The 26,446-nt window shown below is 40.0% G+C and overlaps 1 protein-coding gene across 2 annotated transcripts; it reads left to right on the top strand.

Annotated features, from left to right (window-relative positions):
- The first annotated feature begins 114 nt into the window (after positions 1-114).
- tex10 (testis expressed 10) lies at positions 115-26,414 on the top strand. Of its 2 annotated transcripts, none has more exons than XM_077213753.1 (16): positions 115-364; positions 909-1,113; positions 1,958-2,466; positions 2,572-2,781; positions 3,879-4,125; positions 4,215-4,327; positions 4,909-5,168; positions 5,259-5,397; positions 9,995-10,164; positions 16,493-16,670; positions 20,268-20,356; positions 20,465-20,598; positions 24,952-25,032; positions 25,128-25,297; positions 25,826-26,036; positions 26,192-26,414. In XM_077213753.1, exons 2-16 carry the CDS (start codon positions 934-936, stop codon positions 26,300-26,302), a joined length of 2,802 nt encoding a protein of 933 aa, XP_077069868.1. In that variant the 5' UTR covers positions 115-364; positions 909-933; the 3' UTR covers positions 26,303-26,414. The 2 variants fall into 2 exon arrangements, with proteins under 2 accessions (XP_077069868.1, XP_077069876.1); XM_077213761.1 differs by lacking the exon at positions 115-364 and adding an exon at positions 783-801.
- Positions 26,415-26,446: the final 32 nt, after the last annotated feature.

The following is a 26,446-nucleotide window of genomic DNA, read 5'->3' as shown; positions in this document are numbered from 1 at the left end:
TACTTTACAGCATTAAACTGCATTTACTCATTATCAAATTAACTTACATCAAACTTTTGAGACACATGAAGTGAAGAGAACTGGACTCACAAGCAAAAGCCTTTATTTTGAAGCGAGCTTTTTTCAGCTCCTGACAAAGACTGCCGTACTATCTTGATTTGAGACTGTGCATTGCAGTATCTAAATATACATTTAAGTTAAAATAAAACCCACTGTACGTGTTTGGATTGTATGTATTTATTAAGTAAATAGTCAAAGGAAATAGTTGTTGTGTGAAATTTAATCAGGCATCTGTTTAGCCAGTATATCATCTCCGACTGAAGGACCCCTTATGGCTCAATAGCAGCACGAGTGATTATCTGTGGTCAGTAAAATAAACTTATCTAAAGTCGTTGTTCTGTTGTGGTATTTGTATTTAAACTGAGTAAAATTATTTTTTGAAATGGCGTTAATCGCCGATAATGTATTTTGTATGGCTGCGTAGTGTTTATAGCCACACTAATATGCACACTTTTTTAAAAAGTAATTATCATATCAAACGTGTATAGCTTATAGCATATTTCTGCTAATGTAAATTGTCTTATTAACTTAACTGATCATATATTATATGTACTCATTTGCATGATGATTCTTGTGGCGCTCTGTTTTGTCATCTCATTACTACATTGTAGTGCAATGCAATGCAATGCAATGCAATATACATGGGAAGAGCTTGACCAAACTGTCAAGATCAACCGTTGTGCATTTTGTTTGCTGTGTTTAATGTTTTTATGATGATTTTATTTGGAGAATAATTTAAATGTAAAGGAACTATGAAATGGAACCTTATTACCTTTATAATATATCATATTTAAACAAGTATGTGACGCTCAAAACCCTTATTAGTGTTGTTATATTTTTTGTTACAGTTCTTTTTTCTTTAACAACTGAAGAATGACCAAAAAAAGAAAAAGGCAAGGCGATTTTCAGAAAAATAAGCTAAAGGTTGGCCAAACGAAGCCAAAAGCTGACAATGCAACAGACGTCAACTTCAGATCAAAAACTATCCATTTACCAGAGCAGCTGAAGCATGGGAATTCAGGACCGACCACACACAGGAATCTCGACATCAAGGTACGTAAAATGCACAATCTCAAACTTCCACTGACCCTTATCTTTCTGTGGTAATTATAGAGGTGTAACGATACATAAATATGGACTGATGCATTGATCAAAAATGACTAACATTCCATCCATCTTGCTAGTGTTATTCACACTCATTTGCAGGGTCTGCGTCACACACACATTTGATTTGGCACAGGTTTTACACCAGATGCCCTTCCTGACACAACAAATTTGGCAAGTCCTATTACCATAACCTGTATGTCTTTGGGGGAAACGGAGCACCCAGAAGAAACCTACGCAGACACAGGGAGAACATGCAAACTTTACACAGAAAGGACTCCTGCCTCAGCTGGGGATCTTCTTACTGTGAGGCGACAGTGCTACCCAAACGTGCTGCCGATCAAATGACTAACAATATGATAAATGCAACATATATATTTTCAAGATGCACCTTTATTTCGACACACTCATGTTAGCCACATCTGCATTGTGTCACTGAGCTGTCATCAAATATTTGATACGTTTTAACCATGGTTTTTAACACTTTATGGACCAAATTATTATTATTTTTTCAAAACTGGAGTATTGGTGGATCCCAAATGGAATACAGAATTTTCTTCTTCCTAAGATTTCAGTTAAAGTTTAATGTTTTGTTTGTGTTTGTGAGTTAATAAGAATGTTACATTGTGCAAAATAGGCACATACAATTGTAATATCGATATGTTGATGCGTTATCGCATTATGGCATGTTTTCAGGGATCTGCAAATACCGTATCACCCGCTAAGAGAATCAATGTCAAATCATATCGTTTCTACCTATTCTAATCACACTTCCATTGTCTCACTCTCTCAGGATCTGTTGTCCCAGCTGCACCACTTCAACAGTAACGTGAAGCAGGGAGCTCTGGTGGGTTTGCGGGAGTTGCTCTCCGCTCACCCTACTCTGGTTGAGCAGCATGCGTCAAATGTGCTCTCCGAGGTGGCGGCACTCTTCACCGACAAAGACGGCTCCGTACGCGCAGCTGCAGTTCGTCTGCTGCGTTTACTCGCTCAGTGCATCTCCGCCGAACGCATAGCGCCCTTCTTCCCCTTGCTCAGCGCCCACCTCACTTGTGCCATGACCCACATCTCAGAACCCATCCAGGAAGATGCTCTCCGGGTCCTAGATGTGCTGCTAGAGCACTATCCTGGACTTCTGTCTCAGAGACATACAGTTCTGCTGGCCAATTTTCTGGAGCTCATCTCCCAAAGGCGGAAAGCTGGAACAGGGCTGGATAAATCTGGGAAAGGGGGCTATTCCCTGACTATCAGCACAAATCGCTCTGTGACAGCCCAGCAATGGAGACTTACTGTGCTGCTCAGGTATTGCACCAAAGAAAATTTACATGAAAGTCTGTCATTTTCTATATAGTTTGCTATGTTATTATTTATTGTACCATAATAATTTGTGCATGCACACATTTTTAGGTTGGCCAATTTTCTGCAGGCAGTTGTTGAGGAAAGACCTCTGGAGGAAGACGTGATCAGTAGGATTGGCCTTGGAATGTGGGCTGGAGAGAAAGGCTCGGTGACACCTGTAGATGTGAGTTGGCAGGAGCATGTCTTTGGAAAGGGCAGGATCCAAGTGTTTGAAAATTCTGGATCCGTGCCCACCCCACGCTCCACTTATGGCCTAAGGTGTGTTTCATTGTTACATTAAATGATTGCTGACTATTTTATCATTTCATTATCAGAATGTCCTTCATCATGTTGACCAACTGAATATTGCATTAAAGTTTTTTGTTTATTTCAGAGGTGCCCAAACTAGTGAATTAAATTTGACCCGTTATGACCTTTGATTTGGCCTGCCATGCAGTAAATTGCATTTTTGTTTTCTAATTTAACTTCTTCTTTTTTTTGCATTGTAAATCTAGAGAATATAAGTAAATATTATCAAAAAAAATAAAAATGTAATGCCCTTTTTCAGATGCTGGCACAGTAATGGAGTAATTGCGCAGTCATGATATTGATATTGAGGCAGTGACACACAGACAACAAAGACAATTTTTTTTTACTGATGTCAGTCTTTTGCATAATACTCAATCTAATTGTTTGTTTTCATTGTACTGAAAGTTTCATTGCAAAATAACATTTTGTAACGGGCTTATAATTTTAATATAGTTCCTTGAAGTTATAAGTTGAAATAACGCAACGTTGTTTTTGCCCACGGCCCTCAATTAAGTTTGTTTTTGGCCCTTCATAGAAAGATAGTTTTATTAACCCAAAAATGAAAATGATCTTCCTGTTCTTTAAACGTAGCCTTTTTTTTCCTTCTTTTTTTCATCCAATGTATTTTGTTGGAACCTTTTTGCTATTCTACACTTTGTCTGTTTTGGGGGGATGGACATTTTTAAATTATAATTTTTTTAATTAAATTATAAAAATTATTATACATAGGCCTGGTAATTTTTAATTGTTTGTTTATTATTCATGCAACAATGCTTATTATTGCAAATGTTTTTATTAATAAGCATTTCTCTATGGATAAGTAATAAGAACTTTGTCTAGCGCTCTTATGAATGTCTCTAGCATGACTTTGTGAAAGGTTAACTAGTAAATTGAATGAAAAAGCATGGTCAGTGTATTTGCATATTTGGCATATTTCCTTCTTTAACCTACTTGTTCTACAAATATGTGCACTCGTGCTATGCTACTGTTTTTTATAGTGTTGATTCCGTTTCTTACATATAATATCATGATGATCATTGTTTTGTCTTTATGTCCGTTTTGTCTAGGCCTGACTCTAAGCCAGGGGCTGGAATGAATAAGGAACTCTGCTCAGCTGAGATGGTGCAGGGCTTTGCAGGAACCCTGGTGCCTCTGTTGCTGGAGATCTGGGTCGAGGCGGCAGGTGGAGAGCGCGTGCAGATGAACAGCGGCCACCTGCTCTCAGCCGAGTCCATGGCTCTTATGTTCCAGATCCTCACCATACTGCAGTTACTGAGAAGACTCACCCCACAGAGAGACCAACAGGACATACTGGTACATACACTTACACTGCAGTGGCAGCATCACTGATGTTGTACAGCCAGGTGTGCTCAAATAAACCCTGTTTCCACTGTATCGTGCAGGATGCCTGGTTCCGGAACTCATACCTGACAGATTTCAAACAGCACTTCATGAAAAACTTCCCCTACGGCCTGCTGGAAGTAGCAAGATTTAAGAAAAAAGCTGATGGAAAGAGGTGACCAAAAAGTTCATATGCATTATTAACAGACATTATGGTAATAATTGTAAATGAATGAACCCCAATTCATTTTTTTTTTACTCCAGAAGTTTCAAGAACTGTATGTTCTTCAATGAAAACAAGAGTTATTAAATAAAAATAATTATATTGATAAAACTCAAATAATAAATAAAACTTGATTTGTATGTTTTTAAGCATTTTAAAATTATTATTTTTATTTTATTTTAAATATTTTATTTATTACCAACCAACCAAACAAATAACACTAACTCCCTCTACTCCCCAGCCCTGTTATGCCAGCTGGACAAAAGGTGTAAAATAATTTTAAAAAGGCATAACCAATTAGATTATAGTAGATTACCCAGTTAATGTGTATAAATTATTGCACATCATTATATGTTATGTTAAAACAAACTGTGCTTTTTACTTAAATAATTATCGCATTCTATTTTAAATATATTTAAATATTAATAATAAGAATAACTATTTAATTTGAAATCACCCTGTGTCCTCCTAGTGGTTGAGAACTACTGCTCTATATGAAGGTTATTATCTCTCTCTTTTTTTTTTGCTTTCAGGATTAGGCTGCAAGTAGCAAGTGAAGCGGTTGCTGGGGGTAACGTGGAACCGTTGGCCGTAAACGTCACATTGTGTCAAGTTATGGTGACACTCAGTCTTAGGGGCCAGGATCACGTAGCTGTCGAAGATGCTGACTGGCTCGGACCAATCAGGGTCTTTATTAGGGAGACGTTATCCGGTGGGGGCAAGCTGAGCTCAAGGCACCTGGCAGCCTTACTGGAGGTGGTGTGGAGAATGATTGTCACCCAGCGCAGCCGAGGTGAGACCCTTTTCTTAATAGAGGACGAAGTTTTATTTTCTAATAAAGGTCTGCTGGATATAAAATGTGTGTGTGTGTGTGTGTTTGCAGTGGTGACAGATGATCTCCTGCAGGCTGTGTTTGTGCAGTACCAGCAGAGGAACCTGAGTGTGAGCGTCCGCACTCTGCTGCTGCGCTTCTTCAGTCAGCTCTACATTCAAGAGCATCAGAACCACCCTCATATTGCTAGGTAGGTGCCCATTTATTCCAGCGTCAATATTTTTGTCCTTTCTATATATATATATATATATATATATATATATTTAAATATATATTTAGAAAAAAATTGTAAAATGTTTTTTTATATAGACACACACACCAGGGGCCGTTTGTATAAACATAGCCATTATGTTAAGACAGTGTCTTAAGTTCTAGTGTGACCCACTAGCAGTTAGTCAGGGGATGTCAGTTTTACTTTTCGGTATTAAATTAGGCTAATAATCTACGTTTTTATGTAACTGATTTAAAAAAAGCTATGAACAGTCTTAAAGAAAAAAATTGGTGTCAAACTTGTAAAACTAGTCTTAGCGGTTTATGCAACCGGCCCCAGGGCTCGCAAAATTTCTAAATCACTGGTAGCCGATAGAGTAGTAACTCTTCAGATTTTGGTAGCCCTTAATGAATTTTACTAGCCCAAATAAAAAGACAATTTTTAATGTAGAAAATTGTTCAGGAGTCAAAACATCGATCAAAAACAATTTCAAAACACTAATATAAACAAGTGTGGAGGTCGTTTGTTTTAAAGTCTGACAACGCTAAAGGTGTTCATTTTCTGAAGGAATAATTCACATATTGAAGTGTAGCAATAAATAATAATAATAACAATACCAGATTTTTTTGAGGCAAGTCAATGATGCTCTAATTATTTTATGCTATTTATAGCAGAATATATGATGGTCAAGTAACCTTTATTTATGTAGCACTTTTTACCATACTGACACGCAAAGTAAAGCATTCATGTCAAAGTGGAGCTTTAATTTTTATTGTGCATAGGTGTAATTTATGGGTGGGACATGTCCCCACCACTTTTTCTCAGGGTCGATATTGTCCCCCACCACTTTGTGAAAATTTCGAGGCACGGATGTAGGCTACCTAATACAAATAAATAAAACATCTCCATTTAACCAGCAGAGGATTCATTTAGTTCGCTATTAAATAAGAGATGATTTAGCGCTAAAATGTGTTGTTTTTGAACTCAAGCTGAGCGCTCGTTGCCACGGCTATCAGTTGCATGGATACAGTGTTCTCTTGTGGCTGGCGCAGTCTTCACTCGGACGTGCGCTTCATTCTATCGCCGTTGAGGAGACTCTATTTATTCCGGTGAAATCACAAAATAAAATGCACACAAACGTGTCCCTGCTTGATATAGACTGTAACCACTGATGAACATATTCAGTTTTGATGAGAAAAAAAAAATCTATGCGTGTGCCGATTAGAACCCAGAACCTTTTTAACATTTTAACCACAAGACCACCAGGGTACACAAGCAAAATTGCTGATCTATGCATTTATTCACGTGAAAATTCTCCTCACTAACAATATTAGTGTATCTCATTAAAAGACTATTTAAACCGAATGTAACGTTACTATTCAGATTGATTTCTAGACATCGTAATGTTATTTTTTTTTCTCATTGTTATTTGAATTGTTACATATATCTGATTTTGCATTGTATTAGCAACATACCCACACACACACACCTGTCCCACCCACTTTTTAAAACAAACTTAGGCCACTGATCATGTGTTTCTCTTAAAACAGGCACGGAGATTCATGAAAAATTGCACTGCGGCTAAATCACTATGATCAAAAACTTGCGCGATCATATTTTTCCTTAAAATAACTAGTCAATAATGTGAATAAAGGGAGCAATTTGATTACACTATTTCAGATAGCCCGTCGGGCAGGCCGGTTATGCATTTTGGTATCCCGACTGGAAAACACAATAGCCCCGGGACGACAGGCTAGCGATTTTGCGAGCCCTGCACACACACACACACACACACACACACACACACACACACACACACACACACACACACACACACACACACACACACACACACACACACACACACACACACTATTAAAACTAATACTTTTATTCAGCAAGGATTAATTAAATTGGTCAAAAGTGAATGTAAAGACATTTGTTGTAGATTTCTATTTTAAATAAATTGTTCTTTTGAGCTTTCCGTTCATCAAAGAATCCTAAAAAAATGTATCACGGTTTCCACATAAATATTAAGCTGTTTTCAACATTTATAATAATAAGAAATGTGTATGGATCAGCAAATCAGCATATTAGAATGGTTTCTGAAGAATCATGGGAACCTGAAGACTTGAGTAATGATGCTGAAAATTCATTTTTGACATCACAGGAATAAATGACATTTCAGAATATATTAAAATATTTCTGTTTTTACTGTATTTCTGATCAAATAGCTGCAGACTTTGTAAACATAGGAAACATTTTTAAAACTGACCCAAAACTTTTGAACGCTGTATCAGCTGTCGTAGATTTTTCCCTAAACCTAATTATCCTACCATAACTTATACTCCAGCGCACCTATACATTGGCGTTAGTCCACACTTCAGCGAGTCTCCAGTCGACGACAGCATCCGTCTAACCCTATACTTCCAGCGAGTCTTCAGTCGACTACAGCATCCGTCTAACCCTATACTTCCAGCGAGTCTTCAGTCGACTACAGCATCCGTCTAACCCTATACTTCCAGCAAGTCTTCAGTCGACTACAGCATCCGTCTAACCCTATACTTCCAGCGAGTCTTCAGTCGACTACAGCATCCGTCTAACCCTATACTTCCAGCGAGTCTCCAGTCGACTACAGCATCCGTCTAACCCTATACTTCCAGCGAGTCTTCAGTCGACTACAGCATCCGTCTAACCTTATACTTCCAGCGAGTCTCCAGTCGACTACAGCATCCGTCTAACCCTATACTTCCAGCGAGTCTTCAGTCGACTACAGCATCCGTCTAACCTTATACTTCCAGCGAGTCTCCAGTCGACTACAGCATCCGTCTAACCCTATACTTCCAGCGAGTCTCCAGTCGACTACAGCATCCGTCTAACCCTATACTTCCAGCGAGTCTTTAGTCGACTACAGCATCCGTCTAACCTTATACTTCCAGCGAGTCTCCAGTCGACTACAGCATCCGTCTAACCCTATACTTCCAGCGAGTCTTCAGTCGACTACACCATCCGTCTAACTCTATACTTCCAGCGAGTCTTCAGTCGACTACAGCATCTGTCTAACCCTATACTTCCAGCAAATCTACAGTCGACTACAGCATCCGTCTAACCCTATACTTCCAGCGAGTCTCCAGTCTACTACAGCCGAGTTTAACCGTATTAATCCTAACTTGTTTTGTTAACTAACCTGCTGCGCAGCAGAACATAACATTGTCAAAGCAAGCCCCCCCCCCCCCCCCCTTAATTACCCTTCGTTAGTAACATCAGCAAAAATATCCTGTATCATCAGAAACATTTGTGAGGGGTTAATATTTTAATCATTTCACAATATAACGGTTAGTCCAATTTCCTTTGACCAAAGTTATATTAAGTCAAAAGTTTAGGAGGTTAGAGTTCATCTGATGGCTACATCTTAGAGAAAAAGGAAGTAAGATTGATTTAGATTTATTGTTAGAATCATGAATGGAAATTTTAGTCATCTTCAGACATAGGAAAAAAAGGAAGTGTTAAAGTTTATCACGAGATGTTAATATACTTCAGATCTTTATGGTTAGTAACATAATTAATCTTTATCTATTAAAAAATCCACCACACCTCCTAGTTACAGGCCATTGTCTCTGCACATTAAGCTGGGAAAGGAATAAGTATTTTAAAAAAAATAATAAATTTTACTTGTTTATTAGGGGGTTGTACAGACTAGTCGACTGTAATGCTCTGCCATGATGCTTTAAGCTTGACATCGACTAGTCGCTGATCATGGCCTATGCAATCGCTCTCTTTTTTTTTATTTTTTTTTTTATTAACTTCAATTTCAGAAAAGGGTACAAATCACAAATAAGTAATCAACATATACATAACAATATACAAAAATACAACACATAAAAAGAATACAATACAATTTTGCCAGGGGAAGCTTACGGACCATTACAAAGAGAAAGAAGACCATATGTTGACAGTTTTAATTGCCTTTTTGTTGTTGGAACCAGAAATCAGAATAATATAATGTGCAACTTCGTGGAGAAACAGTACAAAATTAGGGGTTTTAGCGCTAGTTTTGGACTTATGAATGTGAAATTTTGCCAAAAGAATTAATAAATTTATAATGAAGTACCTCTTATCTTTAGTTTCTATGCAATCGCTCTCTCACGAATGCATTTAAATATCTTTACTGTGCTATTTTATCTGTGTCTGATTTAGAACGAGCAGAAATCTTTGAGAAATATAATGACCCAAAGACAAAAGAACTGATAAAAATAAGCTGTTTTGTTGGAGCTATAGTCGTGTGGGCAGCGCTGTGTCATTTGCCATAGCTGTGCACAAGGTAACTTGCGTTTGAGTCTCAGCTGTCAGCTCGAGGTTCAGGCTTATTTGTTCATTAATGACGTCATCAGCAACGATAATCACATAAATGTAGACTATAATTGTTGCCATATTTTCCATGTATTCAGGTTTGTTTGTGAAATGAATTGTATTTAAGTAAACTAACAGAAGACTCCCCCTAGCATCTTTTTATTGTTTAAGTCTAGAAATGCACCTTGTGATAATGAGAAGAGTCTTAATTCTAACTCTCTTTCAGGAGCAGGATTCTGGCGCGCTGGTTGGCGTCACTGCCGGTGCAGTTGGTTCAGCTGGGCAGCAGGAATCCTCTGCTCTCAGCACAACTGCTGGAGACGGTGCAGCCAGCTGCCGCGAGGGGCAACAAAGACCTTCTGCAGAGTCTTCAGAAAAATGCCTGCGGTCTTTATGGTAATCATATATGCCTATACACACAAACAACTGTTTAGCACACTCTCTCACTACTATAGACCTTATGTAGCCCCACCCCTTTTCAGCGCTGAGCTCGTTCCCTTTCGAACGGTCACTTCGTGTTGCGTAGCTATACGCAGTGGGGAAACTCCTTTTCCTCGATTTACTGAAGCCTTTATGTAAAGCGCATTTGCAGCTGCACAGCTAGAACATGAGCGTCTGGCTCGCTCATAGGCTGCACTGCGGCAACTGCACATCCAATGGCGCGCAAAACACTCAATGTGTGCAAAAATCACAATATAAGGGTATCAGGTCCCCCTATGTTAGGCGGCCCGCCCCATTCAGTGTGTCAAGCCCTAGCCACACGGGTTATAGCCTGGCAAGAAATCCTGATGTGTCGAGTTGGGTTATAAACACTATAAAGCGAGATTACTCGCTCCAATTCGCTCGCAGACCCCCAAAGTTTCAGGCAGTTCTCGAAACTTCGGTGAGAAGCAACGTGGGTCACATGCTTCGCACCGAAGTACAGAATTCATTAGCAAAAGGGGCGATAGAATTAGTTCCCCCCTACACTAAAACATACAGGTTTTTACAGCCGCTATTTTCTAATTCCGAAAAATGACGGTGGGCTCAGACACATTCTAGATCTGAGACATTTGAACAAAGCTCTCAATGGACGGCCGTTCAAAATGTTAGCTATCAGTTTCACAAGCACAGCACATGGGTTCACGTCCCCCTTCATCAGGCGGCCCCTCCCCCGTTGTAACACTGACTTCCCCACACGCAAATGCTTGTACAGTCAGTCCAATACTCAATGTGTGCACAAATCAAAATGTGAGGATATCAGGTCCCCCTACGTTAGGCGACCAGCCCCAATCAGTGTGTGAAGCCTTAGCCACGCGGGTTCTAGCCTGACAAGCTATCCCCGATATGTCGAGTTGGGTCATAAACACTATAAAGCGTGGTTACTTGCTCCAATTCGCTTGCAGACCCCCGAAATTTCAGGCGGTTATCGAGACTTCGATGAGATGCAACGTGGGTCACGTGCTTCGCAGCGAAGTACAGAATCTGTTAGCAAAAGGGGCAATAGAATTAGTCCCCCCCGCGCTGAAACATATGGGTTTTTACAGCCGCTATTTTCTGATTCCGAAAAAAGACAGCGGTCTCAGACCCATTCTAGATTTGAGACATTTGAACAAAGCTCTCATGAGACAGCCGTTCAAAATGTTAACTATCAAACATATCCTCGCACAAGTGTGCCTGGGGGATTGGTTTGTCACAATGGATCTGAAAGATGCTTACTTTCACATTCAAATAAATCCTCGTCACAGGCCATTCTTGAGATTCGCCTTCAAGGGCCAGGCTTATCAATACACCGTTATGCCGTTTCGGTCTATCGTTGGCACCCCGTACATTCACGAAGTGTGTGGATGCAGCGCTTTCTCCTCTGAGACATCAGCGTGTTAAATTATCTCGACGACTGGCTGGTGCTGGCACAGTCGAGAATCGAGCTATTAGCTCACAGGGATTTGATTCTCGGACATCTAAAATGCCTGGGTTTCATAATCAATGTTTCAAAAAGCAAACTAACCACCAGCCAGAGCGTGATCTTTCTGGGCACAGTTTTAGACTCGAGAGCTATGACAGCGCGGCTCACACCAAAGCGCGCGCTCTCGGTGCGAGCGCTTGCAGGCACTTTCAGAGCGCGCGAGCGCGCGCCACTGAAGAAATTTCAGAAACTGCTTGGTCTCATGGCAGCAGCATCGCCAGTACTCCGCATGGGATTACTGCGCATGCGCCCGCTGCAGCATTGGCTGAAACGCCGTGTCCCAACTCATGCATGCCAGTCAGGCAGCTTGCGCGTTATGGTGAATCACGGTTGTTTAAGAACCCTGATTCCCTGGCGGGCTCAGAACTGGTACCTCGAGGGGGTGACAATGTGAACAATTTCCATAAGGAAAGTGGTTCTTACAGATACGTCCAACCTGGGTTGGGGAGCGCTGCACAAGGGCATGCCTGCATCTGGCCTCTGGTCGAGCAAGGAGCAGAGCTTACATATCAACTGTCTGGAGATGAAAGCAGTTGGGTTGGCCCTGAAAGCATTTCTGTCGGACCTCAGAGGTCACCACGTCTTAGTCCGCACAGACAATACGTCAGTGGTGGCCTACATAAATCGCCAGGGGGGCATCAGGTCAGGAAACCTGCATGCGATGGCGAGAGACCTCCTCTTATGGGCACAAACTAACCTGAGCTCTCTGAGAGCAGCGAATATCCCGGGCGTCCAGAATGTGGGCGCGGATATGCTTTCACGGGGCAACTCTCCCCTCGGTGAGTGGTCCCTGAACCCACAGACGGTCAGTCTGATATGGAAGGTGACCCTAAATGGGTACCCAAGGACCTTCCTGAGAAGGTTTTAAGCACTATATCTGAAGCCAGGGCCCCGTCTACTCGGCGCCTGTATGCTTCAAAATGGTCAGGTTTTTCCAGCTGGTGCTCGAAAAATCAGGCTGACCCAGAGTCATGTGAGATATCTGTGGTGTTCTCATTCTTACAGGAGCTGCTGGACGCGGGTCGCTCCCCGTCCACGCTCAAAGTGTATGTGGCAGCCATAGCAGCACATCATGTTCTGACGGCTGGCTAGTCACTGGGAAGAAACGACCTGGTCGTAAGATTCCTGAAAGGTGCGAGGAGAATGAACCCCTCCAGACCTCCGTCTGTGCCGCCTTGGGATCTCTCCGCGGTCCTGGGGGATCTGAAAGGTCCGCCTTTCGAACCGCTCCAATCGGTTGATCCAAAACCCCTCTCGCTGAAGACCGCTCTCCTTATGGCGTTGGCATCTATCAAGCGAGTGGGAGATCTGCAGGCGCTCTCTGTGAGCCCTGCATGTTTGGAGTTGGGTCCAGATGACTCCAGAGTCATCCTCAAGCCCAGACATGGTTACATTCTAAAGTGCTCTCAACACCGTTCCGAGCACAGGCAGTGACATTATGAGCCCTCCCTCCTTCTGCAGAGGATGGAGAGGTTAATCTTCTCTGCCCTTTCAGAGCACTGAGAATCCATCTGGAGCGTTCTGCGTCTTTTAGACAATCAGAACAGCTTTTTGTCTGCTTTGGTGGTAGATCCAAGGGGGATCCAGTCACTAAGCAAAGACTGTCTAGTTGGATAGCGGATGCTATTTCTATGGCTTATACCGCAGCGGGTCAAATTTGCCCTATAGGTATCAAGGCCCATACGACCAGAGGTATGGCCTCGTCATGGGCTTGGTCATCTGGCATTCCCATTAATGATATTTGTGATGCGGCTGGCTGGTCCTCGCCTTCCACATTTATAAGTTTCTATAATATGGAAGTGCCTTCCCTGCAGATGAAGGTGCTTTCGGTATGATTAAGACCCGTCGGTGGCCGGTCTTGTCATATATTACTGTGCACAATCTCATTCACATATATATATAAAACCCGCTGCTGGCCGGTTGTATTTCATGCATAAACCCGCTGTTGCCGGTTATATTGACAAATATATATAAACCACGCTTTTGGCCGGTTATATGACATATATAAAACCCACTTTTGGCCGGTTATATGATATATATAAAACCCGCTTTGCCGTTTATATTCCATACATATATAAAACCCGCTTTGGCCGGTTATAATTTCATATATAAACCCACTTTAGACTGGTTATATGTTCATATACTAATAACCCCGACAGTGTCTGGGTTCATTGGTGTAGTATGTTGGGTTATTTCTAACTGATGTGTACTATTTTAGATCTGACGGTGTCTGTACGGCTCAGTACGGTTCGGCTCGGCACGGTTCGGCTCGCTTCGCTTTTCCACTGCGTGGTACGACTTGGCTCGGCGCGGCACGGCTCGGTCTGCTTTAGCTCGGTTGCTTTTCCACTGCAGTCAGTACCGCTTCAAAGTGGGTGGGATTATGACTGATCGTTATAGTTTATCCGCTCCTCGGCAACCAACAAGAGGAACGTCTGCGCTTCTCGTCCACTGACCACGATTCAGCCATTTCTTTTTTGGAAGTTTTTTTTCGTCATGCAAGTAGTTTTAAAACAGGTGCTACAGCGGTGGCTGTTACTGGCTATTTAAATCCAGCGGGTTCGATGTCTCGCAAATACAATGGCGCTGGTAGTGACGATTCTGTCTGTCTGACCAATCAGTGATCTACAGTGCTTCCACGTCAAATTTTAGTATCGGTACGGTACGCTTGGAATCTCAACAGAGGTGGTACCATTTAAAGCGAGCCGAAGCGAGCCGTACCGTACCGTACCATGCAGTGGAAAAGTGCCACAAGTGAGCCGTGCCGTACCGTACCATGCAGTAGAAAAGAGCCAAAGCGTGCTGTACCGAACCGTACCGTACCGTACCATGCAGTGGAAAAGCGCCATTACTCAGTGCGGCGCTTTGCATGGCGTCCCCACTGCACGCAATACGAAGTGACCGTTCGAAAGGGAACTACTCGGTTACTCACGTAACCTCAGTTCCCTGAGTTAGGAAACGAGTATTGCGTAGCCAGCCGCACTATAGTAACATGGCAAGTTATCCCTTCAGTCATTAAACCTGCTATAATGGCGAATTCTGGGACTATTATAGACTGAGGTCACGCCCCCTTGGTGGGCTCTGACGTGTATGATGCAGAGTGATCTCATTGGTCGCACGTCAGAGGCGCCCGTGCCATTGGATGTGCAGTTGCCGCAGCGCAGCCTATGAGCGAGCCAGACGCTCATGTTCTAGCTGTGCAGCTGCAAATGCGCTTTACATAAAGGCTTCAGTAAATCGAGGAAAAGGAGTTTCCCCACTGCGTATAGCTATGCAATACTCTGAGTAACCGAGTAGTTTTGTTCTGTGTCACAGCATGAAGGTAAGATCTAGTGAGGTTAATTAATGAACCGCTCGTTTTAAAATCTTCCCGGTCTACTAGGGCTGGGTATTGCTAGGAATTTCACAATTCGATTCGATTTAGATTCTTGAGGCTTCGATTCGATTCCGATTCGATATTGATTTATTAGCTTCGATATTGATTCAATAATTAGTAAATACACAAGTAATTAAGTACCTGAGTATATTTTTAAATAATGTGTGCAGTAGTACCAATTTTTAAGAATAAATTGACCCCAGGACGTTTCCTGTCATGGTTTATTTAGCAGAACAAACTGTACAATATTGTAGGCTACATGTACGTGCTTTATTAACACCTCTAAAGTGCATGTGACTGTAATAGAAAGTATATTTCTTTCTTCCTATACATTCAAGTTATAAAAGAAATGTAAACAGAAACACAAAATGTGCATTCTCATAAAAAAATGCGCTTCGTGAAGCACATGCGCGCACATTTGCACACACACGCAAGGACTCTTCCTCTCTGTCGTGCGCGCGCTACGCGGTTTGGAGCTCGCGGGCTCTAGATTTCGGGAGATTTGAACTAGTTTGCGGACATCAGGCAGCCGCTATCAATATGTGGGAGACTCCCGGAGACTTATTGTTGTTCTTATTATCATTTAGGGGGGCTTAGGAACATGTTGGGGTAGCTTCAGCTCCTCTAAAATAGGCCTAACGACGTCCCTGGTGGGTGGTGCAGGCTTGAACGGAGTGCAGCTACTGTCCGTCATTTTGCTGTTTTGGTAAAGCGCGTCTTGTACAACGCTGAACGCTCTCACTAGAGTGTTGCCGCAAAATGGAAGTTCAAACACAACATTCTAAAGATGGATGTGCGCTTGTTTCTCTGGTGCATACGGTCTATAGTGTGTGTGTGCATGAGAGAGTCTTGTGTAAGGGATTGGGTGGTAGTGAGGGAGAGCATTAGAGTGGTGGCGTCTTTGGTTCTGTGTGTGATATAAGCACTCTGTAGTTATGTGTTTCGGGAGCACAGCACTCTCTTTGTGTGCGTTAGCACTCATGACATTAGCAGTGTGCGTCAGCAGCTAATAATGTCTGTCTATCTGTGATCACTGACAGGACAAAACTCTTTTTCTCTTACTTTTTTCTCCCTCTCTTCTCACTTGCATTCTTTCCTTCACTGTTCACTGTTAGCATTTAGATAAATGTGTCACTAGGTGGAGCTCTTTCTTTTCCCATTAAGTTTCACAATCAGAATGAATAATCAGTCTGAAGGGTAATTCGCCTTGGGCCAGGAATTTCTAAAGCAGTTCTAAAATAGCAGTAATTTCAATGTATTACTACAATTTGATTTCATAAATGTTTTTTTAATTATTGTATGTATTTTTTTTAAAACTTTTCCATGCAGAGCATATCTATTGTATTAATGTTTCTCAGTTAATGCTAATCTGTGAAATACATATGTATGTGTTCATGTCACAGATCCACAGGGCGGCTGTGTGGTTGTGTTGCCTGTGGAGTCCCAGAAGAGGCTGGTTCAGATTCTCCATTTCCTGCCAGTGTTTCCCGCAGAGCTTCTGGCATGTCTCAGCCAGGTCTGCAACACTGGGAGAGTGTCGGCTAGCCTCGCCACAACACTAATACGCACCATACACCTGAGGTATGAGGGTTGTGACATATCAGCATGGGCGGTAGTGAGGGAGAGCATTAGAGTTGTGGCGTCTCTGGTTCTGTGTGTGATATAAACGCTCTGTAGTTATGTGTTTCGGGAGAACATAACTGTCAACTTATTCTGCTAACCCGAACCCTAACACCTAACCCTAACCTAACAGTTTACTAATACTCGAATGACTGGTAGCTGACATGTAGTTGCAAAGTATTTATAGTTAATAGAATGTCTAAAGTGTAACATTGAAATAAAGTGTAACACATAATACTTGATAAAATGGGGAAATAAGTGCATTAGTGTGGATTTGACCAAGACCGGTTATGCATGTGCAGCTCAGCCCTGGAGGGAGTATCTGTCTGCATCTGACTGATATGTTTAGAATGTGACTCTGTTTTCTATGACTGCCAAGAGGAGACAGCAGCCTCAGAGTTTTCACTGCTAATAGAATCAAACAATTTAACCAATCAGAGACAGCCAAGCACTCTGCGGCAAGATAAGAGGATGGCCAATTCTCCCACTTAACTCTGATTGGCCGTGACCATTAGTCATTAACCGTGATTGGCCGTAATGCGGCGGAACGGAGCCACGAGTCACTGAGCAGTGAAGCAGAGGTCATACTGCAGTAAGTTCAGTATATTCAGAGTTATCGTTGTCTTTGGTATATACAATACTTACCCCCGGTTTTACAGTCAAGGCTTAAGGCTAGTCCCAGACTTAAATGCATGTTTGTGGTCTTTTTTTAATTGAAAGCAACTTGCACTGACATATCTTAAAATAATGTCAGTGTCATTGTTTTGTCTCAAGATGCACACCAGTCATGTTTTTTAAGGCACGTTTATAAAAGCTATTAATTTAACTTAATTTAACTAAGGCCTGATCCTGGCTTAATCTAAGCCCTGTCTGTGAAACCAGTATTTGGAGCTTGTATTAGTATTTTGCACAGTTTTCGGCAAGTTGTATTAACATAAATAATACACTCACATTAAAAAGGGGTTTCAGAAATTTTGTTTAGTGAGAATGTCTTCAGGAAAGGAGCAGGGATGGGCATTTTGAGTAGTTTTATTGTTGATTACTCTTAACACAAACAAACAAGTAATTGATTTGAATGAAATAAAGATAAAAAAAATATATATACATCTAGTTTACAAAATCTTACAATTACAAAAATACAAAATCATCCTGTTGCTTTATTCACAATTGCTGCATCATTAACTTAAACCATCAGTGCTTTCATCAATGTAATTAATGATATGCTGTAATAAAAACAACGGACGGTACTTAGATATTGTCATCTCATTAGTGTTGTTATTGTTAACTAAAACCAAAATGATTCAAAATCAATTTTGCTAATAAAAATAAAGCTGAAATACAGTAAAATATTATATGAAAAACATGTGAAATTTAGAAAGGTTTCCTTGGGAGCCTATTGAAATGCTGAATTGCTAATATAAATCCATTATAAAATAAACTACAGCTAAATAAAAAATATTTAAAATAGAAAACTAATACTACAACAAAATGACTAAAACTTGAACTAAAATGACAATATAAAAATAAAAGCTAATTCAAAATATGAATAAGTACTATAATAGTAAACAAATAATAATAAAACGGTGCACCTCATATACAAAATACACATCTTTATAAAGGTTTATCACATTTTTATAATTTCATATGTTCTTATTTAGAAAAAAACAAATGGGGAAAGTCTTATAAGAGGACTTATCTGATAAGCTTACAAGTGTAAACTAGTCATGTATGATTGACAGAATATTCCTTTGTGAGTTCCTCTGCATGCTGAGGGCCTTAGGCTGTGTGCAAGTACATTTGTGTGTGTATCTTTGTGACATGCTGTGTCCCCACTGTGTTTCTTTTAGTCACTAGCCTAAAGCTACTCTTTTATTTGTAGTTTCCCCTTAAATCCTAAAGGGAGCAATGTTTGAGAACACACTGACTGTGTAACTTGGAGTCCCTGTGTGAATGTGTCTTGGATACACTGCCTTTCCTCTGGGCTCTCCGTTTACTCATAACAACAACACTAGGCTAAGTCTGCTCGGAGACCTACAGAGGGCAGTATTACTCTTTAGATAAGACGTGTAACAATCGTCAAGGTCCCTGCTAAGAGTCGCACCGAAATTCCAAAACAAATGCTACGGCAAGTGAATTCACACTGACTGCACATTTGAAAAAATCTGGACCCATGACAGGATTCCTCCGTGATAAGCCAAGCATCACTTAAGGCTGCTCCTGTTCATGGCAGAACTGCGTGACATGCTGTTAAGAGAGCCAATCCTCAGAACAACATGAACCGAACATTTTGTCCTTCGCAACAATTTGGCTTTGATCACAGTGAAATTAAGCTAACTCTTGTTGAGTTTTGAATGGTGGCCATGGGGTTCAGAAAGTGTTGCTAAACTTAGACAAGAATGGCTAATAGTTTAGCAACAGAGTGTGTGGTGTTATAATATCCGTGCGTGCGTGTGTGTGTGTTTGTGTGTGTGTGTGTGTGTGTGTGTGTGTGTGTGTGTGTGTGTGTGTGTGTGTGTGTGTGTTTGTGTGTGTGTGTGTGTGTTTGTGTGTGTGTGTGTGTGTGTGTGTGTGTGTGTGTGTGTGTGTGTGTGTGTGTGTGTGTGTGTGTGTGTGTGTGTGTGTGTGTGTGTGTGGCTGGCACACAGAAAGACAGTAAATAATAGCACTTTTTTTCTAGGTGCAGCTCTCTGTATGTGTTTGTTTGTCCTGACTCCAGCCCCTTTTTACTAATGGTTTAATGGGAAATATGCCAATCAGTATGCATTAAGGAAGTCCAGCACATGCTCATTCCACAATCACAAGAGAAATTAAATCAAACAAGTAAAAGATCAGATATCCATTCACTTTATTAGCCTTTAGGCTGATCCACATCAATAAGGGAGAATCATAAGACTGCGTGGATTGTCCCTGAATAGCTTTAACACACACGCGTGCACACACTGGTTCTTTCTGATTTCCTTCTCAGAAAAGCATGACTATACCGTAAAATGGTCTCTTCTAAAAGAACTTGCCATAAAGTTTTCGCTAAAACCTTGAACGCACTCATAGAAGACATGAATAAAAGGTATATGAATAATCAAGGAAACTCAAGTTGCTTCAGTCCAGTAAATGTTTATCTTACATTTACTTCATAAAAATCATTTAAGATTAAAGAGCAAAAAAGGCTTTACTCGATAAAAAAAGAAGTATGAACTTTACAAAAAACTAAAATCTTGATATAGCATTCATTCCTACAAATTTTTTTTTCTTTAATGGTTAAATTATCAACATGATCCTGTGCTTCAGGAATCTTCTGAAAGAACAGTAAGTGATGTCTGCCATATTGTGAGGATGACCCCAGCGTTTCCTTAATACCGTGAGCGTTCTCATTTGCTGAGTGAGTGAGTTTGTGGTGGGAGGTTGATTTCAAAGGAAATGAAGGATCTCAGATGGCCAGTATTTTTAGACTGACATTCTCACCACACGAACGCACACACACAGGTACAGTGTGAGATGTGTAATGGGAGAACGGATCAGTGCCGGACCACTGCACAGTAATGCGTGTGTGCTTCCCTGCAGGTCTCCTCTGAGTGGCTGGTCGAGCAGTTCACAGGATGTGCCAGTGAAGGATGTAGATTACCTCAGTTTCTTTTTCACCACACTAACAGGTGCGCACACACTTGTATACACACACAGATCATACATCACATTCGATACTAGTACCGACAACATGGTTGATATTGATAAAGCGGCGTTCCCATGATCCTGTGCTTCAGGTTTCTCCTCCGAGATGTTGCGGGCCCTGCAGGACACAGATGAAGACGGCCTGTTGCCCTCTTCCACACTCTCGCCCCTCAGTGTGTTCGCTACCACCCTGGAGCAGTTTCTACATCATTGGGATGTGGTGGAGGTGATTCTCTCTCTCTCTTTTATCTGCCAGTTCCTTTCTCCTCTTTCAGCTGCTCCAGCATGCGTGTTATGTCAGTTTTTCTGCTGTCAATCGCTGGCATATGTTTCTAATCCTGTTGTCATCCACTCTGTCCCCTGTGAGCGCCCCTCTCCTCTCATCTAGTCTGGCTTGTTTCAGTCATGTGGTGGTTCTGGTGTCAATCCACTCGTCTGTCTGCAGTCTGTTGACTGTATTTGCATTACACATGTTTGCCTGGGACAGCATTTTCAGCATTAAATATTTTTTCTGTCCAGTGCTTAATTTTTTTATACACAGCATATAAGTAATAACAATAATATGTGAATGTTTTCTAAGAAGTCCCCATGAAAATTTAGATGAAAATTAAAATATATAATTCAAAGACATCACATTATTGTGAAAGGAAAAGTAGTTGAATAAACATGATAAAAAAGTGCCTTCAGAAGTCAATATATTGAACCCCCCCCCCCCGCACATTATTTCATGTGCTATTGGTTTTTTTTTTGCCTATTTTTTTTTTTTTTTTCAATGTTGAAAGTGCTTCTCAAAGCAATTCCATTTGTTAAATTGTTGCAAAAACGTGTAACTTCCTTGAATATGTAATTTATATACAGGTCAGGGGCAAAGTAAATTGCATTAATATCAATGTATTGTTTTTTCATAATTAATCACACTAAATGAATGCATTACATTGACAGATCTAATAGCACAGAGGCCCTAATGTGATATTTGCAGGAAAAAAACTGCAACTTTTGTGCGTACACAAGTAGCTTCAAAATAAAATAAAAATTCTTGTAAAACAATATTTTTGCACAAAAAAAATCTGAAACTTTTTCATGCACACGTGAAAATGATATATACATTAACAGGAACCAGTAACAGTATTGTCCTGTGCTCACTAAAAAAAAGTGCACTTAAAAAGTCTTGGTTTATAAACCAAGTGTTTTGCACATCATGTAAGAGATATGAACCAGGTCATGCTATTCACCTTAATCGCGTCGTCTTTTTTCAAGCTAACCTGGTGCAATTTTCTACTTCTACCAAGAAACAGGTGTTCACTTGAATCAGTGCAGGGCCACTTGGGCCAAGTGTGTTTTAGTCTCCCCCTGGAGATGGCCAGTTCGTTGAGCAGAGGGAAGGTTTATCGCTTCGCACCGGTGTAGGTGTCTCCATATTTCAATAAGGGCTAGTTATCAGAGCGCTCCTGGCTAAAGCAAATGCTAATGCCAGCCAGCGGACACCATCACCACCTGACATTTTACACGGAAATTAAAACCCAACAAAACCACTCCCTCAGGCCAGGGTCTGACTTTCACTGCCCCCCTCTTTTTACTGCACACACACAGCTAATTCCTCTATGCAATTTTCTCTGGACTTTCATTTTTTGTGTCCAAGTCAATCAGACAGTATAGGTGTAGAGGGACGGCTGGCATCTCCGTTTATACGGTAATGAGGAGTGACGGGGAGATGATGCCAGCAGGTGAGGCTGATGGAGAATAATGGGCCTTAATGAGGAAAAGAGCCTGATTCCCTCCTCGCGTACACAAGCACAGGACATGCTTTCTCTCAGCTCAATCACTTAACTTGCGCTTAATTACAAATTATTTTTTAACAGTAAAGAAATTGCCTTACAAAAACACATGTAGCATTTTGCTACAAGTTAATTGCTTTCTCAACCTTGTGGGAAAAAAATATATTAAATAAAGATATTTTTAAACCATTAGATACTTATTGATTATTTTTAATAAAAAAAAATTATAATTTGAAAGAAGACTTATGTTGACAAAATACTTCAGCTGTTCACTTTCCACGTGATGTCATTTTTGTCATTAGGAGGGTTCCCGGAAGTCCGTGCACACAATCCGCGTGATGCCCAATTTTTGTGTCTGCATGGACGGTTTGTGTACAACAGTCCATATGCGAGTTACGTGAGCGCTTGAAAACAAAGTCCACTTGATCGTCAAAAGACATCTTCGGCACTTGCCGTGCTCACTCTCACGGCCAAAGGAGTAAAGTTTTCACGGAAAATTAATGCAAGCTTTAAGACTGTATTTATTTGATTAAAAATATTAGTAAAAACAATAATATGGGGAAATAATATTACAATTTAAAAGAAGTTTTATTTCTGTGATGACAAAGCTGAATTTTGAGCATCATTACTCCCGTCTTCAGTGTCACATGATCCTTCAGAAATCATTCTTATATGCTGATTTGGAGCTCAATTATTGTTTTTATTGGTTCTTAATTATTAACAATGGTTCTTATTATTCAATTGTGCTGCTTAATTTTTTGTGTAAATTTAAATTTTTTCAGGATTCTTCGATGAAGAGAAAGTTTAAAAGAATGTATCATTTATTTGAAATAGAAATCTTTTGTAACATTATAAATGTCTTTATTGTCACTTTTGTTCAATTTAATGTGCCTTTATTTATTTATTTTGATTAAACACACATACATACGTGTCAGGTGGGTGTGTGTAGATATATACATATATCTCCTACCCCAAAAGACTAAAGTTATGGCTGCTGAAAATTCATAAAAAATAAATAAAATTTTAAAATATATTAAAATAAAGGTATTTTTAAAATATAATATTTCATGATATTACTGTTTTACTGTATTTTTAATCAAATAGATACAGCCTTGGTGAGCTTCTTTCAAAAACATAAAAAAAAGTTATAATTAACTGTCATTTTATAAAGTTTTATATTAAATTTTTAATCTAATTCAGTATTATTTATTATTATGAAAATCATTTTAGACCTTTTTTTTACAGCTCTGCTGGAATATCTTGATGTGCTAAAACAAAATGTGCTAAAAAAAAAGTGTGCTTCTAATCCTATTGGGATTTCACATCACACTCTTAAAGAAAATTCTCACTTACTGTTTCTCAGATATATAGCTTGGCAATTAGCATCAAATTAAGTTTGAGTGGTGTGTGTGTGAGAGAGCGAGAGCACATGGGTGCTGGGGGTCCATTCCTTTATTGCCAATCAGGCATCTCTAATCTAAAGCATGCGTAATGTGTTCTTAACACTGTTAGCCTGATTAATGTCTGATAATAACCTGCTCTGAATGACATTCTGCTCCGCCTTCATCTGTTTAATCTAATCTGCCCTAATGCTATTAGCACTATTAGATTTCTCACACACATACACTCACACACTTATTTATTGTTTGTGCTCATGAAATATCAGTTCAGAGAGTGGCAGGGTGTCGCTAATCTGTCCAGTGTCAACTTCCATTACAACAGACCGACCGTAGTGGCGAGGTCCAACCCTTTGAGCCTGTCACTGTATATTTGTGTGTGTGTGTGTGTGTGTGTGTGGTGCTATAGGATTCTTTGTTCTCTGCAGACTTCTCTTTTGTCTGGGCCTGGGGAGTTATTTTTGTCCGACCTAAACCGTTTGTATGTGTCAGATGTTTTGATGTATAATTCAAGGGTTCTCTGTAGACTGAGAGAGAAAGTGTCACCTGCCTCTCAGCTTTCAGTCTGTGAAATGACTCTCTTCTTAAGACGTTTCTAAAATCTGTTTATCTTCATTTAATCTTTTAGCCTAGTTTGAGTTCTATCAACTTTACTGTTTTTACACTAAAGGCAGATGTATAAAGAAACGATAAATTAAATGTTACTTTTAACACACATATTTTTTATTATTTTTTTCCCCTCATGACAGTATATTTCATATTTTCTTCCTAATTTAATATATATTTTACAATTATAATTTTGCATTTCTATTTATGATGAAATTATATATTTTATGAATGAACTTAATATTTTTATTCTTAATCAAATGTATACTCTGTATATTATAATTTCAGATTTCTTTTTTATGTTTTTAATTTTGAGTATGTTTTTAAATTAAAAATGTTAATAAGATATATACTAATTAGAAATATACTAATTATAAAATATATACTTTGTCAAATGCAAAGTTTAAAGGTACCATTGAATCAAAATTAGCAATTCTTTTTTTTTTATGTAATGTTGGAGTGTTTATAAATGATTTATCCATGCACATCATTATTTACAAATGTGCCCGTTTAGTTTGTAATGCCCACTTTCTACGATCCAATCATATCTCGATAAACAAAATCCAGTCCTGCCCTTTATTGCCTCATGCTTCTCTTGGATATACATCACAACAGAGAAGAGAATGTCAGTTTCATGCTGACATTAAGGCCGCATTTCATGTACACAGAACAAAAGCAGCATCACAGCCATCTTTAAGATGTGTCAGCTGCATATTTTTGAACCACATGTATGTAGCACTGCACGTTTACACAGAATTTGGAGGTGCTCCGTTCATAAACATTTCTTCACTGTGTTTGTAGGTGGTGTGTCACTGCCTGGACACCCTCGGATCTCGTGCACAGTGTTTTGATGTAATACAGAACGCCATCACTAAGAACCTGGTGAGTGAATGTGTTTTTCTACTGAATGTTTTGTATGCGTGTGGGCAGTGGAGTGAGATACCGTTTGTGGTGAGACTCTCTCCATCTCTTTGTAGTGTGGACTCGTCGTGGTGCCAGACTGTGTGTGTGCAGCGATTTTAAGGTGTGTTCCCCGGTTACTGGATGTCAACTTCCTGCCCAGTGACACACTCCTCCACTTCCTGTCTGACTGTTGCCTGAGCATGCTCAATCTGCTGCTACAACTGGAGCAGAGTGCCCGCAAGAGGTGTGCTCGCTAACATGTTCGCACCCACACACACACAATATTTGCATAGAGTAACATTTATACACCACAAAGAAGACTATTGGATAATACAGCAAAGAGAATTTGGAAAACAGGACTGGGGAAAGTCCAAAAAGGGCAGTCTCATGAAGACCGCAAAATAAAAAAAATAAAAAACATTTGAAAATAGTTGGTTGTTTTGATGCGACTAAAATTTTCTGAAAAGTTTTTATCAGCAATCAATTTATTCAGAAATAGTATACAAGTGTCTATTAATTTGTGTCTGTAATGTATAAGAAATATTAATTACAATTATTCTAAATAATAATAAATATATAATTATATATTTAAAACCAATTATTAATATATTAACATTTTTGCCACCTTTTTTCACATATAGTCACAATATGGATGAAAAGACTATCGCAAACTTCCGCTTTATGCTGACTTCAAAGAAATGGTTGGTCCAATCGCTCCTAACGCTCAAAACGAAAACTAAAAATGTTGTCAAAACATGTTTATCTCCTTCAGGGATGCCGTGTGGGAGGCATGTTTTGCTGCGTTGAGTGCGGTACCGAGGCTCCTGCGATTGGTCCTGCAGTCTTTACGTGTGTGCGACCTGTGTGAGGAAGAGCTCCCCCTGTTGGCACAGATCCTGTCATTACTTCTTCAGCATACTCAATTACGCAACCACATGATGGCTAACGCCAGTTTACTGCAAATCATCATACAGGACTTAACGGTATGGTACATCAAAATATGTAATGTGTAATGCTTATATTGCATTCTTCTGTTTTAATTTTGCTTCAAAGGATCAAACTTAAAATGCTTACATATAAAAAATTTGAACGCTTAAACTCAAACTGCCGACACTCTCTTTACTGTTTGTTTTTGCAGCATTTCTATAGTGGAGAGACTCGAGAGCAGTGGCTGACTGACTTGCTGTACTGCTACAGCGTGACAATGTCTGGTCAGCGGGCCAACATGGCCATGAGGGACATCTATTAACTGCTGAATGTTACAGTATTCAGTGCCACAGCCATGCATGTTCTTTTTGTTTTCTGATTCCAGTCGTTTTGTAAAAAAAATAAAGAAAATAAACCTTGTGATAATGAACTGATTACTTCGGTTTCAGATTTATTGCACATTTAT

The sequence above is a fragment of the Siphateles boraxobius genome, unplaced genomic scaffold, assembly GCF_051911475.1.
Source record: "Siphateles boraxobius isolate OS27281-9 unplaced genomic scaffold, OSU_SipBor_1 12, whole genome shotgun sequence".
Taxonomy (NCBI): Eukaryota; Metazoa; Chordata; class Actinopteri; order Cypriniformes; family Leuciscidae; genus Siphateles; species Siphateles boraxobius.
Note: the sequence above shows the minus strand (reverse complement) of the source record. Positions and strands in the feature narration are given on the sequence as shown.

Bases quoted from the DNA above. Each gene is read 5' to 3' on its own strand.
- tex10 (XM_077213753.1), top strand. From the start codon at position 934: ATGACCAAAAAAAGAAAAAGGCAAGGCGATTTTCAGAAAAATAAGCTA. The intron at 1,114-1,957 runs GTACGTAAAATG...TCACTCTCTCAG, and splicing joins ACAGGAATCTCGACATCAAG to GATCTGTTGTCCCAGCTGCA. The intron at 16,671-20,267 runs GTATGAGGGTTG...GCTTCCCTGCAG, and splicing joins ATACGCACCATACACCTGAG to GTCTCCTCTGAGTGGCTGGT.